The sequence below is a fragment of the Cnephaeus nilssonii genome (assembly GCF_951640355.1).
Source record: "Cnephaeus nilssonii genome assembly, chromosome: 19".
In the NCBI taxonomy this organism is placed as follows: Eukaryota; Metazoa; Chordata; class Mammalia; order Chiroptera; family Vespertilionidae; genus Cnephaeus; species Cnephaeus nilssonii.
This window is the reverse complement of record NC_137090.1, coordinates 25,987,528-26,002,565: the sequence shown is the minus strand read 5'-3', so window position 1 is coordinate 26,002,565 and position 15,038 is coordinate 25,987,528. Positions and strand designations below refer to the sequence as shown.

At 41.4% G+C, this 15,038-nt stretch overlaps 1 protein-coding gene across 1 annotated transcript in view; it reads left to right on the top strand.

Annotated features, from left to right (window-relative positions):
* The window catches only part of ANKFN1 (ankyrin repeat and fibronectin type III domain containing 1), a gene marked incomplete at its 3' end in the record, with an annotated part of 350,672 nt that overhangs the window by 287,456 nt on the left and 48,178 nt on the right, over positions 1–15,038 (top strand). Inside the window, exons 9-12 of the mRNA XM_079797013.1 lie at positions 1,318–1,408; positions 8,424–8,531; positions 13,695–13,794; positions 14,517–14,649. Coding sequence (XP_079653139.1) covers positions 1,318–1,408; positions 8,424–8,531; positions 13,695–13,794; positions 14,517–14,649 — 432 coding nt within the window. The remainder of the gene's footprint in view (positions 1–1,317; positions 1,409–8,423; positions 8,532–13,694; positions 13,795–14,516; positions 14,650–15,038) is intronic.

The following is a 15,038-nucleotide window of genomic DNA, read 5'->3' as shown; positions in this document are numbered from 1 at the left end:
AAAAACAAACACGAGTGGGTGGCCCCCAGAGATGCTATCAGCAGATGGCAGCCTGCAGACAGGACTGATTCCCAACCCCATAGCTCACATGATGGAAGAGGGCCATAGAGAACCCTAGGGAATTTCCATTGCTTGAAAAGAAAAAGTGTTATGGTGGTAAAAATGGAAATCTCTCCACAGAGAATTTCTCTAATATTTGAACTAATTTTTATAGGAATTAAGTTTTTCCACTTGGTCATCCAATGAGAACAATGCAGACAGTATCCTAATCACATAAAAGTGTAGAAGTAGATTTACACTTCTATAGAGTCTCCATAACCTTGAGGTACAGAGAAACCCATTTTTAGAGAAACCCATTTTTAATGTTAAAAAATTTTTAACTTTATATTAGAGTAAACCCAATATTATTAAACCCCTAGCAAAGGCTCTTCAGAGATTGCTTTTTTTTTGTTTTACAAACACCATTTTACAATTTTTGCAATCAATGGTTTATCAAATACTGACTTCTAAAATGCCCCTTTGGGTTCACTGGGGAAAAAACAAACTCCTCAAAGCAAAAACATAAAGCCATACAAAACATTTTAAAAAATTATAAGCAAACAAAAATAACTCCTTAACTCATAATACCAAAAGACATTAAAGAATATGTCATTGTTTAATAACAGTTTTAAAGTATAAGTAATATCAAATAATTAACTTTTTTAAAGTTTTAATAGGTGAGTTGAGGATGTTTATTGTAGCATTGTTTATTGTGGCCTAATATGTGGAAATAATCCAAACATGCACCAGTGGAGACTGGTTAAATAAATGGCTGTATTTTGCCCCACAGAGAAGTACAATGCAGCAACTAAAAGAATGAAGCAGATCTTTAATGACTAATCTGAAAAGATATTCACTAAAACTTGTTAGTTTCATAAAGCAAGTTGATCAGCTAAAATGGTGATGGTGGTCATCTCTCGGGGAGGGGAAGATGAGGAAAAGGTGAGGGTGAAAAAGTACTCTTTTTTGGTAAACCTTATAAAACTGTGTATTTTAAAATTTGGTGTTTATGTGTTTTGGAGGGGCCAGAAAAAGTAATTTATGATATTGTACTTCTTGGGAAAGAAGAAAGCATAAAGAAAGCAAAAGGACACCCCCAAAATATTTATTATCATACGTAAACATAATAGTCAAGAAAAGCTAGAAAGCTACAGTATGGGTGGTGGAGTAGTTTGAGCTCAAGGGATAAAGGAGTTCATCAGACATGAAAATCTACTTCTAGGGTAAAAGTGACTAAATAAAATTCCCGATGCATTCTTCTATTTCGATACTTTGCAGGGCCAACAGTACTTTGTTCAAGTCTCGGCTTATAACATGAAAGGATGGGGACCTGCTCAGACCACGACGCCAACATGTGCCTCTCCTTCTAGTAGGTGGTGATAGTGAACTCCTTCAAGCCTGGCAACAGGCTCCAACTCCCACTCTATCCTCAGGATGCCATTGGCATTCATTCCTTCTCTCCACTGCAGGGGACTAACTCCGGGCAGCATGTGGGCCACATAATGAATGATTTATCTGCAGAAATGCTCCCCTGGGAAGCAACTCAGTGGAATGAAAGGAGAGAGAATATGTAACCAGCAAGACTAAATTTGGTGCCCATTAACCGTATTGCCTTCAAAGATTACTTAAACTCTCGAAGTCTCAATTCAACATCTATAGAATGGGTCTGATCATAACCTTACCCAGGGCTTTTGTGGGGATACAGTGAAATGACACCATGGCACTTGCTGGCCCACAATACACAGAGTCCATTTTAGCTCTTATCACCCCTTTCGTGATGGGAACCTAGCAAATCTTACTTTCCATCAGAAGAAAAACTTTCTTACAAACAGGCACTCTGCTGCACTCTGCCACAAATATAACTGATACTATCTGCTGTGGTGGCTGAAAAACCCAGCAAAGCCTCCTCTAATTATTTGAAGATTAATCATTTATGCCCTGGTATATCTGGTAACGCTTTGTTAACCAGAAAAAAAAAATATCCAAACATATCATATAATATATTTTTCTGCATCATGAGCCTATTGCTCTAAATTATATTGTAAATATTTTTTTGGATCTTCACGAACGTGATAGTTAAAAATGGTATAATATGCTTCCTGTGAGTGCAAACTGCTACCTCCTTTTTGGAACACAATTTGCCATCTATATCAACTACCATAAGAACATTCATTTCTTTCTAACCCATAATTACACACCTACGAATCTAACCTAAGAAACAGATGCAGACAAACAATTATGGACAAAGATGTGCAGTGCAGCAACATATTGATATAGTGAAATATCATGTGTGGTGGAGAGAACAAAGCCTATCTAATAAAAGAGTAATATGCAAATTGACCATCACTCCAAGACACAAGATGGCCGCCCCCATGTGGTCAAAGATGGCTGCCCCCATGTGGACACAAGATGGCCACCACAAGATGGCTGTCAGGGGAGGGCAGTTGTGGGCACTTGGGGGTGACCAGGCTGGCAGAGGAGGGCAGTTGGGGGAGATCAGGCCACCAAGGGAGGACAGTTGGGGGGGACCCAGGCCTGCAGGGGAGAGCAGTTGGGGGGGACCCAGGCCTGCAGGGGAGGGCAGTTGTGGGTGATCAGGCAAGCAGGGAGGGCAGTTAGGTGTGACCGGGCCAGCAGAGGAGGGCAGTTGGGAGAGACCAGGTCAGCAGGGGAGGGCAGTTGGGGGGGACCAGGCCTGCAGGGGAGGGCAGTTGTGGGCAATCAGGCCAGTAGGGAGGGCAGTTAGGGGTGACCGGGCCGGCAGAGGAGGGCAGATGGGGGAGACCAGGCCAGCAAGGGAGGGCAGTTAGGCATAACCAGGCCAGCAAGGGAGGGCAGTTAGGGGTGACCGGGCCAGCAGGGGAGGGCAGTTGGGGGTGACCGGGCCTGCAAGGGAGGGCAGCTGAGAGGAACCCAGGCCTGCAGGGGAGGGCAGTTTGGGGGAACCAGGCCTGCAGGGGAGGGGAGTTGGGGGGGCACCAGGCCTGCAGGGGAGGGCAGTTAGGGGTGACCGGGCCTGCAGGGAAGGACCATTAGGGGCAATCGGGCCAGCCAGGGAGCAGTTAGGCATCGATCATGCTGGCAATGGAGTGGTTAGGTGGTGATCAGGCTAGCAGACAGAAGCAGTTAGGGGCAATCAGGCAGAGGCAGGCGAGCAGTTAGTCCTGAATTTTGAGATCGGGTCTAAACAGGCAGTCAGACATCCCTCAAGGGGTCCCAGATTGGAGAGGGTGTAGGCTGGGCTGAGGGACACATATCCCCGGCACGAATTTCATGCACCGGGCCTCTAGTATTAGATATTAACTTAATGGTTAAATAAAGTATGATATAGTATCTATACTACAGAACAAGATGGTGTTTTACAAAACATTCATTGTGTTGAAGAAATTCTTACAGTATAAGCTTTGTGTAAAAAAATGCAAGATTCTTATATAACATTTAAACTGTGAGTTTGACTATAATGAGACTAGAGGCCCGGTGCATGAAATTTGTGCACAGGGGGAGGGTGTCCCTCAGCCCAGCCTGCACCCTCTCCAATCTGGGACCCCTTTTAGGCCCGATCCCATGAGGATCGGGCCTAAACGGGCAGTCAGACATCCCTCTCACAATCCAGGACTGCTGGCTCCCAACCACTCACCTGCCTGCCTGCCTGCCTGATTGCCCCTAACCGCTTCTGCCTGCCAGCCTGATCACCCCCTAACCACTCCCCTGCCAGCCTGATCAACGCCTAACCACTCCCCTGCCGGCCCAATTGCCCCTAACTGCCCTCCCCTGCCGACCTGGTCACCCCTAACTGCCCTCCCTTGCCAGCCTGGTCGCCCCTAACTGCCCTCCCCTACCGACCTGGTCACCCCCAACTGTCCTCACCTGCAGGCCTGGTCGCCCCCAACTGCCCTCCCCTGCTGGCCTGGTCACCCCTAACTTCCCTCCCTTGTCAGCCTGGTCATCCCTAACTGCCCTCCCCTGCCGGCCCGATTGCCCCTAACTGCCCTCCCCTGCCAGCCTGGTCCCCCCAATTGTCCTCCCTTGCAGGCTTGGTCCCCCCGAACTGCCCTCCCCTGCAGGCCTGGTCACCCCCAACTGTCCTCCCCTGCTGGCCATCTTGTGTCCACATGGGGGCGGCCATCTTGTATGTTGGACTGATGGTCAATTTGCATATTACCTCTATTATATAGGAAGGATAGGTGTGTCTGCATAGAACTCTCCAAATTTAATAGTGGATATTTGAGTTATGAGTTTTCTTTTTTATATTTATAATATTTTTCGAGTATTATGATAACTCTTTACCCAGGACCAATCACAAATCAGTGGGATTTCCCATTCAGTATCTCACTTAATCCTCACAACAATCAGTCATTACTGTTCCGTCTTGTGGATAAGCAGCATCAGCAGCATCATCAACATCACTAGCAGCATCAGAGCTAACATTTATAAGACTCATTATATGCTGTGTGTTAATCTAAGAATTTATCATGGGTTAACTCTTTTAATCTTTATAACAAACCTACTGAGTTGAATTTTATTTTTAGACCCATTTTACTGATGAGAGAACTATTAACATAGAGAGGCAAATACACACACAGAGCCCCGCATCTCCAAACTAACAAGCACTAAAGTCAGGTCTAAACCCTCCTTCTCCTATAATAATAAGGAAATAATGATTCAGAGAGGATGTTGCCTTACTCAAGGTTATAACTCTGGTATGTGGCTAAGCCAGGATCCAAGTCCAAACAGCTCAAGACCCGCTATCTAGACCAGGGGTAACTAGTGCCCCATTATCAGGCAGACAAACCAACTAAGAGCCAGCCAACCATTCCTGACTCCCATTTCTGGTGGATTCAGATAGCTAATCCAGGTCATACAGAGCCTTAGATCACTGATACCAGAGACTCTATAAGGCTCCTGAATCCCCTAGCATTTAATGATTTAAGTATTCCAGTCTAATTTAGACATCTTTCTTATTGAAGACTTGTCAGAAATACAAACTGGGAATATTGAAATATTAAGATAAGAAGGGAACCAATCTCTTTCCAAGAAGAAAAGGAAATGGGTATGTATTATTGGAAATGGAGGGATAGAAGAGACAGAAAAGGGAAAAAAAAAAGCTAGCCTCAGCTCACTTGAAGGTAGGGCAGTGGGAAACCCACTCCAAATGCACACCCCGTGCAAATTCAGATCTGCATGTGGATGTGTTTACTTATAAACATCACATGTCTGGTTCTATAAACACATTTTATTCAGACACTCTTCCTCACAGCTCATGTGAAGAGCTCTCTCCAAAATGACAAGAACAGTTGTCCAAGACTGGAATATTCACTTATTGCTTGCTAATTAACATAGCAAAATGGCAGTGCTTTCAAAAACAGCACAATGGATTAGTAGGGGTATCTGGCAAAGAGCTTAAATGCAAACATGTCATTACAGTTGCTGCAGACATGCCATATCACTTGGAAAGAACAATATAAAAACACTCTGGTTCTATTTACAAACAGAGTATGACATTGTGATGTAACATGTATCAGTATTCAAATATTTACCCAGAAGACAATGTATTCTAACATGACAGAGTAATTGGAAATTGGGTAATATGTTCCAGTAAGCTATAAAACTTTTTTAATATTTTTACAAAAGGCCTTAATGTGTTTTTATAGACTTATGTTATATGGTGGGGTACATAATAAGAGAAAAGGACCCAGACAGGCTTGTCTGAGTTACGATCAGGAAAACCCTGATATCGCCAGCGAATGTAAGCTCTGCATTGTGTTGCAATTGAAGTGTCTCATTACCAGAACAGTGAACTGTATTATGTGGCACAATCTGCTCTTTTCTTACCACACCAAGTTTATTCCTGTCAGGTTCCTGATTTCTTAATATATTTTCAATTTTCTCCCTCATCCCTAAAGTCTCCTATTTTATGTAGTCGTCAGAACCTTCCAAACATCTATGAGAAAAACTCATTCTTTCCAAAAACCTTGGCATCGTGTCCAGCGTTCACTCGGGCTGCAATTTAGCATTAGCAATTTTCTAATGTATCATAAAGTCATCAGCTCGAGCTCGACTCTGATGTAATAGGACTCGGCTGAAAGAGCCAGGTCCATTTCATCTCCCCTTGCATTGACAGCAGTATTAACACTCATTAGAATGTATTAGCATGTTCAGGGCCAGGCAGTAATTCAGCCACCCAGAAGTCATACTCAAGTAAACTACGTTGCTCATCTTATCATGAGGATTTCAGATATATTTATTCAGCTAGGGGAACAAACTCATAATGACCTTTGGAAATCCATGAGAATAATGTTTATTCTCACTGTGACCAGACAACAGGGACACTACAAATAGTACTTGGAATTAATTTCCTCAAACATTTCCAAATTTCCCAATAAAAGCCCTTTCCTAGTCCATCCTACCTGAACACCTTCACACAGCTACTCACAATGCCTCACCAACATTTAATGAGTGTCTCCCATGTGCCCAAAGATAATAAGGAAACCAATCTCTTTCATTACTTCTTTGAAATCTCAGATAAAAAGAGACTCAAAAATTCACTTTACAGAGAAGAAACCTGAGACAAAGAGAAATTAAGTCACGGTTCCTGCCCGCAAGGAACAGAGTCTACAGAAAGCACCTATGCAAATTTCCTGTCTCCAGAGTTGACCATAACTAACCACACCACACAGATGCCAACCAAGCTCTGACCCTCCTTCCCAAAAGAAAAAACAAACACGTGCATGGTATAAGTAAATGAGCATGATAGGGAGGGTCATAAGACTATGTGACAGTCCTGGCCATGCCACCAAGAGTTGAGTAATGTAGAACTGGAATGGGTATCTGTTGGCCTCCGTCTTGTGAGAGGTAAAATGGAGAATGGTACATGGGAGAGGGTGGGAAAGAGGAAGGATTAGGATATCTCTGAGGCCTCCTCCTTCATAGGGGATCATCTGATAAGGTAAGAATGTTTATATACTTGCTACTCCGGGAGTTAATTCCCCACCAATAAATACTCATCTTTTTAAGTTATTATTTACACAATGCCTTCTATGTAACATTGTGCTGGATATCTCATAGTCCTCTTATTTAATCTTCATAAAATACTTCAAGGTAGACACTATGCTCCTTTCTCGTGTTACAGAGTAGAGACCCTGTGAGTGTAAGTAACTTACTTCAGTTACAGTCACTAAGCTAGGAATCAGAAGGGCCAGGATTCACATCCAAGTCTATCTGCCTCCAGTACCTGTCTGTGTTCTTTCTAAATGTGCTGTACTACTTGGCCTTGGATGGACCAGTGTAGAAGACTTCTACCTAACTTTAACTGTCATGGCACCTAAACAAGAGAGATTCCATATTTTAAAATAAAACTAGGGGGAGGGAATTTGAAAATCATTCAACTAGAATTTAAGCCTCCAATATACTTATGAACGAACTGACTTTTCTAGGAGGGGAAAAAAAAAGTCTAGCATTTTAGAAAAAAACATTTTAACTAAGAAGCTCCTTCAATTGTTTGTTTCTGAAAGGTTCAGAAAGTAAAACTTGGGGGAAGGAAAACAGAGAGAAGAAGGGATGGACTATGAAATGACTGACTGACCTGCTTTTAAAAAAAAAAAAATCCAGAGTTGGAGACAGCAGAATTACAGACTTGACATTAGTCCCATGCTGGTTATTACTCTTGATATCATTATTGCCAAATGGAATGAAAATAGAAGGGGGAGAAAAATCTCAGTGGGTATTGCAATTTAAATTTGCCATGTAAGCTAATACTGTATATTTAGAGACTGAGCAGACAGGGTGGTTGGTGGCTCAGAGTATGTGCAGGAGTTGCCGTGCCAGCTAACCAAAGCAGACATTCATTAGAGCAAAATGTAGATTTCCATTTCTTGGCATCTGACATGGGCTCTTTCCTTGGAAAGAAATGTCAATTTGGCCAAAAGTGTGAAACCTACAATAAAAGCATTGGGACTGTAGATTTCATCTAGTCTGCACATTCCCACCCCTTTCTTTCCTACTGTGGAAATCCAGTTGAGACCTGGGGTGCTAAGTAGAGATGGCAGGGGAACTGATTAGGACACTGGGTGCTGAAAAGGAGGATAAGGAGCTGGGGGAGGGGAAATTGGATTCCCAAATTCCCCATTTTCTTTTGGCTTTCCATTACCATTTTCTTTTGCCCTAAAACTGCCCAACATGAGAAACCAACCACAATTACTGTTTTGCACAGGGCCCTGAACAATGGCAGACTCCAAACCCTTGGCACTGCTTCCTAGCTGTGCAAATGCTGGGTGCTTATCCACAGTCTGTGGGCAGCATGAGCAAAACTCTGCTCCCGAAGCAGGGCTGTGGTGAGGCCTCCCCTGCTTTAAAATTTCACTCTGTTTGTTTCTTTTGTTCAATAGACTGGAAAGACTATGACGACAGAGAGCCCAGACACAAGGGACAGAGTGAAGTTTTGGAAGGTCTGCTGCAGCAGGTCCGAGCCCTTCATCAGCATTATAGTTGCCGAGGTAAGGATAAAAATCTGCACTGGGCCATCGACTGAGGTCTCGGTGGCGCCGGTAATTTTAGCAGTTTCCTAACTGGGTCATACCTTCTCATTCATCAGGGAGAGAGAGATATTAATATTTGTACATCTGGAATCACTTTACAGCACTATCTTGCTTTAACCCTTCAGAAAAGATTTCCCTCTCCTTCCTCCCTTTCTCTCTCACCCTCTCTTTATAAGAATAGTTTGAAAACAAGCTCAAGAAAAACAGCAGCTGCCATTAGTTCCCTTCCCTTTGAACTGTCCCTTTGCAAAACTCCTCAGTGTGCTGGGTCTTGAGGATATTCACCCTAAAAAGTTTCACCTCCAAAGAAAACTCTGTGAGCATCCCTGAGGAAGCACAACCATTTATAGCAGCAACAAAAATAGTAAACCTTTGTGTATACTTCCAATCAAGTTTACATGCAATTTCACATCCAATACCTCTTTTCCATCCTCATTTTGGCAATTACCACTGAGGCTAAGTTACTTGACCAAGGTCACAATGCTAGGAAAAGATAGAATCAAGATAGCAACTGAGATTTTCTGTCTCCAAGTCCAGCCTCATTGTCGTCACACCTCATTTTGGTCTCCCATCCTTACATCAGGATTGGGCTCTGGACTTTAACCTCACCCTGAATTTTAATCTTCCCCTGTACTACTGCTCAAGACAAAGTAGAGCATACCTTCCACAGACCCGCCAACTACACCCAGAAAATCTCTCGAGGAGCTTTTGAAAGCTTCTCTTCTACTTGGACTGTTCCAATGGGACAGGGTTAGGTTTCTGATCTGTGTAATGATTCGTGGAACAGGCACTTAGTTTTATTTGGAGAATTAAAGCCTCCATAAAGTTTTCATTTTCCATGCTCCTTCACCCACCAGATCGCCAACCACACTGCACTCCCTAGATTCAGGGCACTGCTGGACCTGGGAGGTAAAAAAATCAAGGGTTGAGATGAAGAGATGCTAGCTGAGTTATGATGAGGTGTAAACAAAATGTTATTCCCAATTACTGTATAACTATGAAACTGTAGAAATTTGCTATAACTAGAAATGAGGACACGCGTTTGCAAGAAAATAATATTGTTCTAATGAATGGTTCATTAGGAGAGGTAAATATGCATGGAAAAAGCTTGAGAAGGAAACCCCAGAGGGAATTCATTCCCAGAACTCTAGGAAAACTTTACCCAGATCAGAGCCTTCAACATTCCACCTTACGCAAGGTGCACTCATGCTAAGTATGATCATCTTAACACCTACTTAAAACTCAGCTAGCATCTCTTAGTTTCAAGAAAACTCTGTGAGCATCCCTGAGGAAGCAGAGGGAAATCTTTTCTGAAGCGTTAAAACAAGAATCTATGATTTCTTACTTCATTTTCTCCTTTCCTGCCTCTTCATCATTCTCCTGCCCATTGGTTCCTATATGGAAGGCAAAGGTAATAAAGCAATGGAATAGATAATTATTTGCAATTCATAAGCCACATTTTGTTTGATCTTTATCAGAGGGAAAAAGATAAAACTACTCATGAAGATAAGGAAATATTGTTTGTATTCCCTAAGGATTTAGATGCTCTCCCCATTACTATTGGATTACTATCCAGTGGTCAAGAAATGATTGTCTAAACAGCCCAATTATTTCTATGGTTTCCATCAATTTTTATCATGTGCATGCATTTCCTCACACAGATGTAAATATATGTGGACTATCGGAAAGACTGAGTAAGACATAAAGTAGAACTTCCCAGAAAAGAGGATTGTTTTTTATATTGAAACTAGAGGCCCGGTGTACGAATTCGTGCACTGGTGAGGTCCAGTCAGCCCACCCCGATGGGGGCCAATCGGGGGTGGGACTGGCTGGGGCAAGGGGCTGCGGTTGTTCTGCCATTCAGTCACTGGGCTTTTATTATATAGGATATGCTCTGGATACTTAAACAGTACCCAAAGTGCATTCCAAAGAACAGTGGTCCTATAGGATGCTCAGCTATTCTCCAGTTGTATCAATTTTCTCTCAATACAATCAGATAACATTACTATTGTTTCAACTGCACCTTCTTAAAGAAACTCCTCATGGAGCCCTCTGACCTCCTCAAATCTAGACTGGTTACTGGCTGCCTCTGTGTCTGGTGCGCAGCTGTCACCCTAAGATCTCCTTTCACCACCATATTGAGGACTCTTCATGCCACTCTCCCAAGATTAGATTTCTTCTTCTTTTTTTTTTTAATCCCATGTCTTTCTTTTTCTTGGGTTAGTCTCTCATTTTGGGAAGCCTTTTCTCTGGCAGCTTCCTGAGAAGATACTTGGTTGCTAACTTTTGAATACATTGAATGTCTAAAGATTTATTCTATTTATTCTACTTAACATTTATCTAAGGATTTGGGTAAGTATGGAATTCGCCATTGAAATAATTTTCCTTCAGACCTCACTGTCTTCTAGCTCTCTGTCTGATTGTAGAAGTTTTGTATAACACCTATTTTTTTTCTGCTAAGATTTTAAGTTTTCTTTTTAAATTCGGTATTCTAAAATTTCACTATTATGTGCCTTTGTGTGGCTCTATTGTTGTCTGTTGTGTTGCACACTTGGCAAGCCCTTTTATATATGGAAGGCACCTTCAATTTGGGGATATTTTCTTAAATTATTTCTTTGTTTCTTTCCCTCCCTTTTCTCCATTCTCCCTACAAGAACTCTTATTCAGATGCTAAACCTCAGAGACCAGCCCTTTATTTTTTTTCCTTTTTCCCCCTCCCTCTCCTCCTTCCCATCCCATGTGCTTTTAAATTTCCCCAACTTTATTTTCTAGGCTTTCTATTATGTCTTTCAGACTTTGATAACATGTATTTTTTTTAGAGAGAGAGAGGAAGGAAGAGAGGGAGGGGAGGGGAGAGAGGAAAAACATCAATTTGCTGTTCCGCTTATTTATGCATTCATTGGTTGATTCTTGTATGTGCCCTGACCAGAGATCGAACGTGCAATCTTGGTGTATCAGGACAATGATCTACCCAACTGAGCTATCCAGCCAGGGCTTTGATAAAATATTTTTCATTTCCAATGCTCTGTTTTATTCTCTGAATGTTTCTCTTCCAGATTCCTATCGTTTTTATGAGGCAATGACTTTTCTTATTTCTCAGGCTATTAATGATAGGCTTTGTTTCATTTTATATTTTTTCTCAGCCTAGTCTCTCCTCTAAAATGCTCTTTTATTTCTTTGGGTTTGGCCTCTGTCTTTCCTGTTAACCTGTTCTTTGCAACTACCTGGTGATCATTAGACGTGTGCTTAGATTTAACAGAAGAGAACTCAATAGCTATTGGGAAGCTCTGAGCACTAAGGCTCTTTACTTACAGGCTTCACTGTAAGGTGATCTAGCAAGGCCTTATCTTTAGGAAAGCAGTGAAGCCAATGTCAGGATCTTTAGGTATGTTCTCTTTGGCTAGTCAGTCTCCAGAGAAGTTTCTTTCCAGTATCCTGCCTGGGGGAAATAAGTTTGAGTACCAGTGTTCCAAGAGCCCAGTGGGGAAATACTGTATTCTGTATATAAAATTTCATTTAATCCACCTGTTTTTGAGTACCAAACACCTCCTCCCCCCATTTTTAACTGTACCCTGTGTTTCCAACTCTAAAGACCTGTTTTTGTGCTTTCCAGAGAATATGCCTCTTTTTTCTAGAGAGGGGAAGGGGTGTCTGTCTACCTAAACAGGGTAGTGGAGGATATCTAGAAGTCTACTTACTAAACAGACTTAAACACATCCCCCTGATTTTAGCTTCATGTTCACCCCCAACTTCTAGCAGTACATAGTGCCCACAGGGTGAGTCAAGTTACTTCTCATCTTTCCCCAGGGCTGGCTTAGGATTCATCTTTCTAAAGTCTGCTGAATCCATCTGTCCATCTGCTTTCCAGCTACCAAAATTCACTTGCTTTTGTCTCCTGTCCCATCTCATTGTCTTTATAGATTTATGTCTTTGTCTTTATAGATTTTTACAATCTTTTTGCTCTGCTTTTTGTGAGGTTTGGGGAGAGAGCGGTATGTAATGAATACATTCAATATGCTGCTTTAACCGGAAGTCCCAACAGCATCATTTTCAAGCAGGATATAACCAGCCGAATTCATGTTCAAGTCAGAAAAAAATGCTTTTGCTTTGTTCTGCCAGGAATAACTGTTTCCAGCTCAAGCTTGAAGCTGGCATGAATGCTTGTGTCAGCTCACTCCAAACTGCTCCTATAGGATCATGGGCAGAATCACATTGGGCCTCAGCCATGGGCCATCGCCCAGGATTCCATGTCTAACAGAACCAATATGGGCCATATTTTCATCCCCACTGACAGATCTGTCACAAGTTTGATGATGGCCCAACCTCAGCTTCCCTTCATTACATTTAAGATAAGAATTAGAATCAGTGATCAACTCATTCAGCTCCATAGAGCCTGTTTGCAAAGAACTCTACTGCTTTTGTCAGGGAGAGCTCCAGGTTGTGAATAGAAGAGCTGAACAGATGCAATGGGTGATTTGCTCACCACTGTAGCCACAAAACCTTGCACACAGTAGTGTCCCAACAAATACTTATTCAGTAAATGAATGGCTCCGTTTTTCTGGGTATTGGCATTTTTTTATCTTGGACAACTCACTTAACCTTTCTGTCTCAATTTTTCTCCTGAATAAGGATAATCATCATACCTAAGCCTACAACTATGTTTGTAACCCTCACATATGCTGGGAAAAAACCTTCCCAGAATGCTAGCAGTGGTTATAGTAAAGTGGTAGGATGATATGGGTGGGATTTTGTTCTTTATTTTCTATTCTCCACATTTTCTGTAATATACCTATATTAATTTTATGAAGAAAAAAAATTTAATCGACTATCCCACCTTATAATAAACCGCTGATACAGAGAGGATAAACAAAACATCCCAGTGGTTTTCCCCTGGAGTTATGTTACTCATGGCCAACATTTTTGAGGATCTGTTCATTGAGTTAACCACTGGCATCTCAAGATACAAAAGTTTCTTGTAGGAATGAATGAGCTGAATCCCTACATGAGTCTGAGGATAACACTGAGGAGACAGGGGAGTAGAAGGCAGGAAGGAGGAAAGAAGGTACTGGGAGTGTTTTCTGCCAATGGAATTTACACTGTATTTTTTTTTCGGTGTTCCAGAAAGTTCAAAATTACAAACCACAGGCCGCAAGCAGTCAGTCTCAAGGAGCCTGAAACACCTATTCCATTCCTCAAACAAGTTTGTGAAGACCTTGAAACGGTGGGTACTATAGTTTGTTTGTTTTTTGTTTTTGTTTTTGTTTTTTGTTTTTTCAGAAAATTTTAACTTCTCAGGAATCAGCTGGTTTTGGTTCTGAGTAGAAACTAAGTTGAAATTACTTTTTTGTTATTAAAAGAATATGAAGTTCATACCTCCTTTTTCCCTCCACCTTTTTCACCCATCCTTCCACCCTACTGCCACCGATCTGGCAATTATCAGTTTGATCTCTTTCTATGAGTCTGTTGCTGTTTTGTTTTGTTCACTTTATTAGATTCCACATATAAGTGAAATCATTCGGTATTTGTCCTTCTCTGTCTGACTTATTTCACTTAGCATATAACCCTCTAGGTCCATCCGTGTTGTCGCAAATGGCAAGATTTTTCTTTTTTTTTAAATCGTGATGATCACTTCATAAGTTATATAAATACTGAATAACTATGTTATATACCAGAAGCTCATTGTATTTTTACCATATTTTAATTTTTAATAAATATATCTATCACATTTTTTAAAAAGAATATGAAGTTTACTTTTCTCCTGAGAATTTGAACAAGACAGTAATTTATCTGAGTTCTGATCAGTGAACTTGTGATTCTTAGCAAGAATATGCTCATAGGTATATTTTAAATTATCCTTTTCATGTCCAAAAAAAGTTTACCATGATTCAGGCTTGGTAGAGGAAAATGGTGAAAGACAATTTTTATTTTGCCTTTTCTTTTTAGGGGACTCTACATAGCCGTTATATTTTATTACAAAGACAATATGTTAGTCACCAATGAAGATCAAATACCGATCGTTGAAATAGATGACTCTCACACCAGTTCCATCACACAAGATTTTCTGTGGTTCACAAAGGTATATTGAGTTTGATTTTATTTACTCCCACTTTGCACCAATGTTACTGCACACAAATCTCTGAAACCTTAGTTAAGGGGTCTCCAGTGATCAAAGTATTGGGGTGGGAGTAAATTTCCTCAAAGGTTTTTCAGTTCTGATATGCCCTGTGTCATACAAAATGCCAAAACAGTGTCTACGCTACATTTTCAAAGCAAAGAAGCTTGCATCCTGTCAGATTGTGTCTCCACTATTCTGAGTTATGGGATCGTTTGGCAAAGACTGAACTGTGGATCTGACTGTTTCATTAACATTCAGATCTTTTTCCAATTGGACAGAGATCAAAAAGTTGTTTCACCCATATCTGAAAATGGACTGGAGAACAAACATCAGGAGTCAGATTTCCTTCT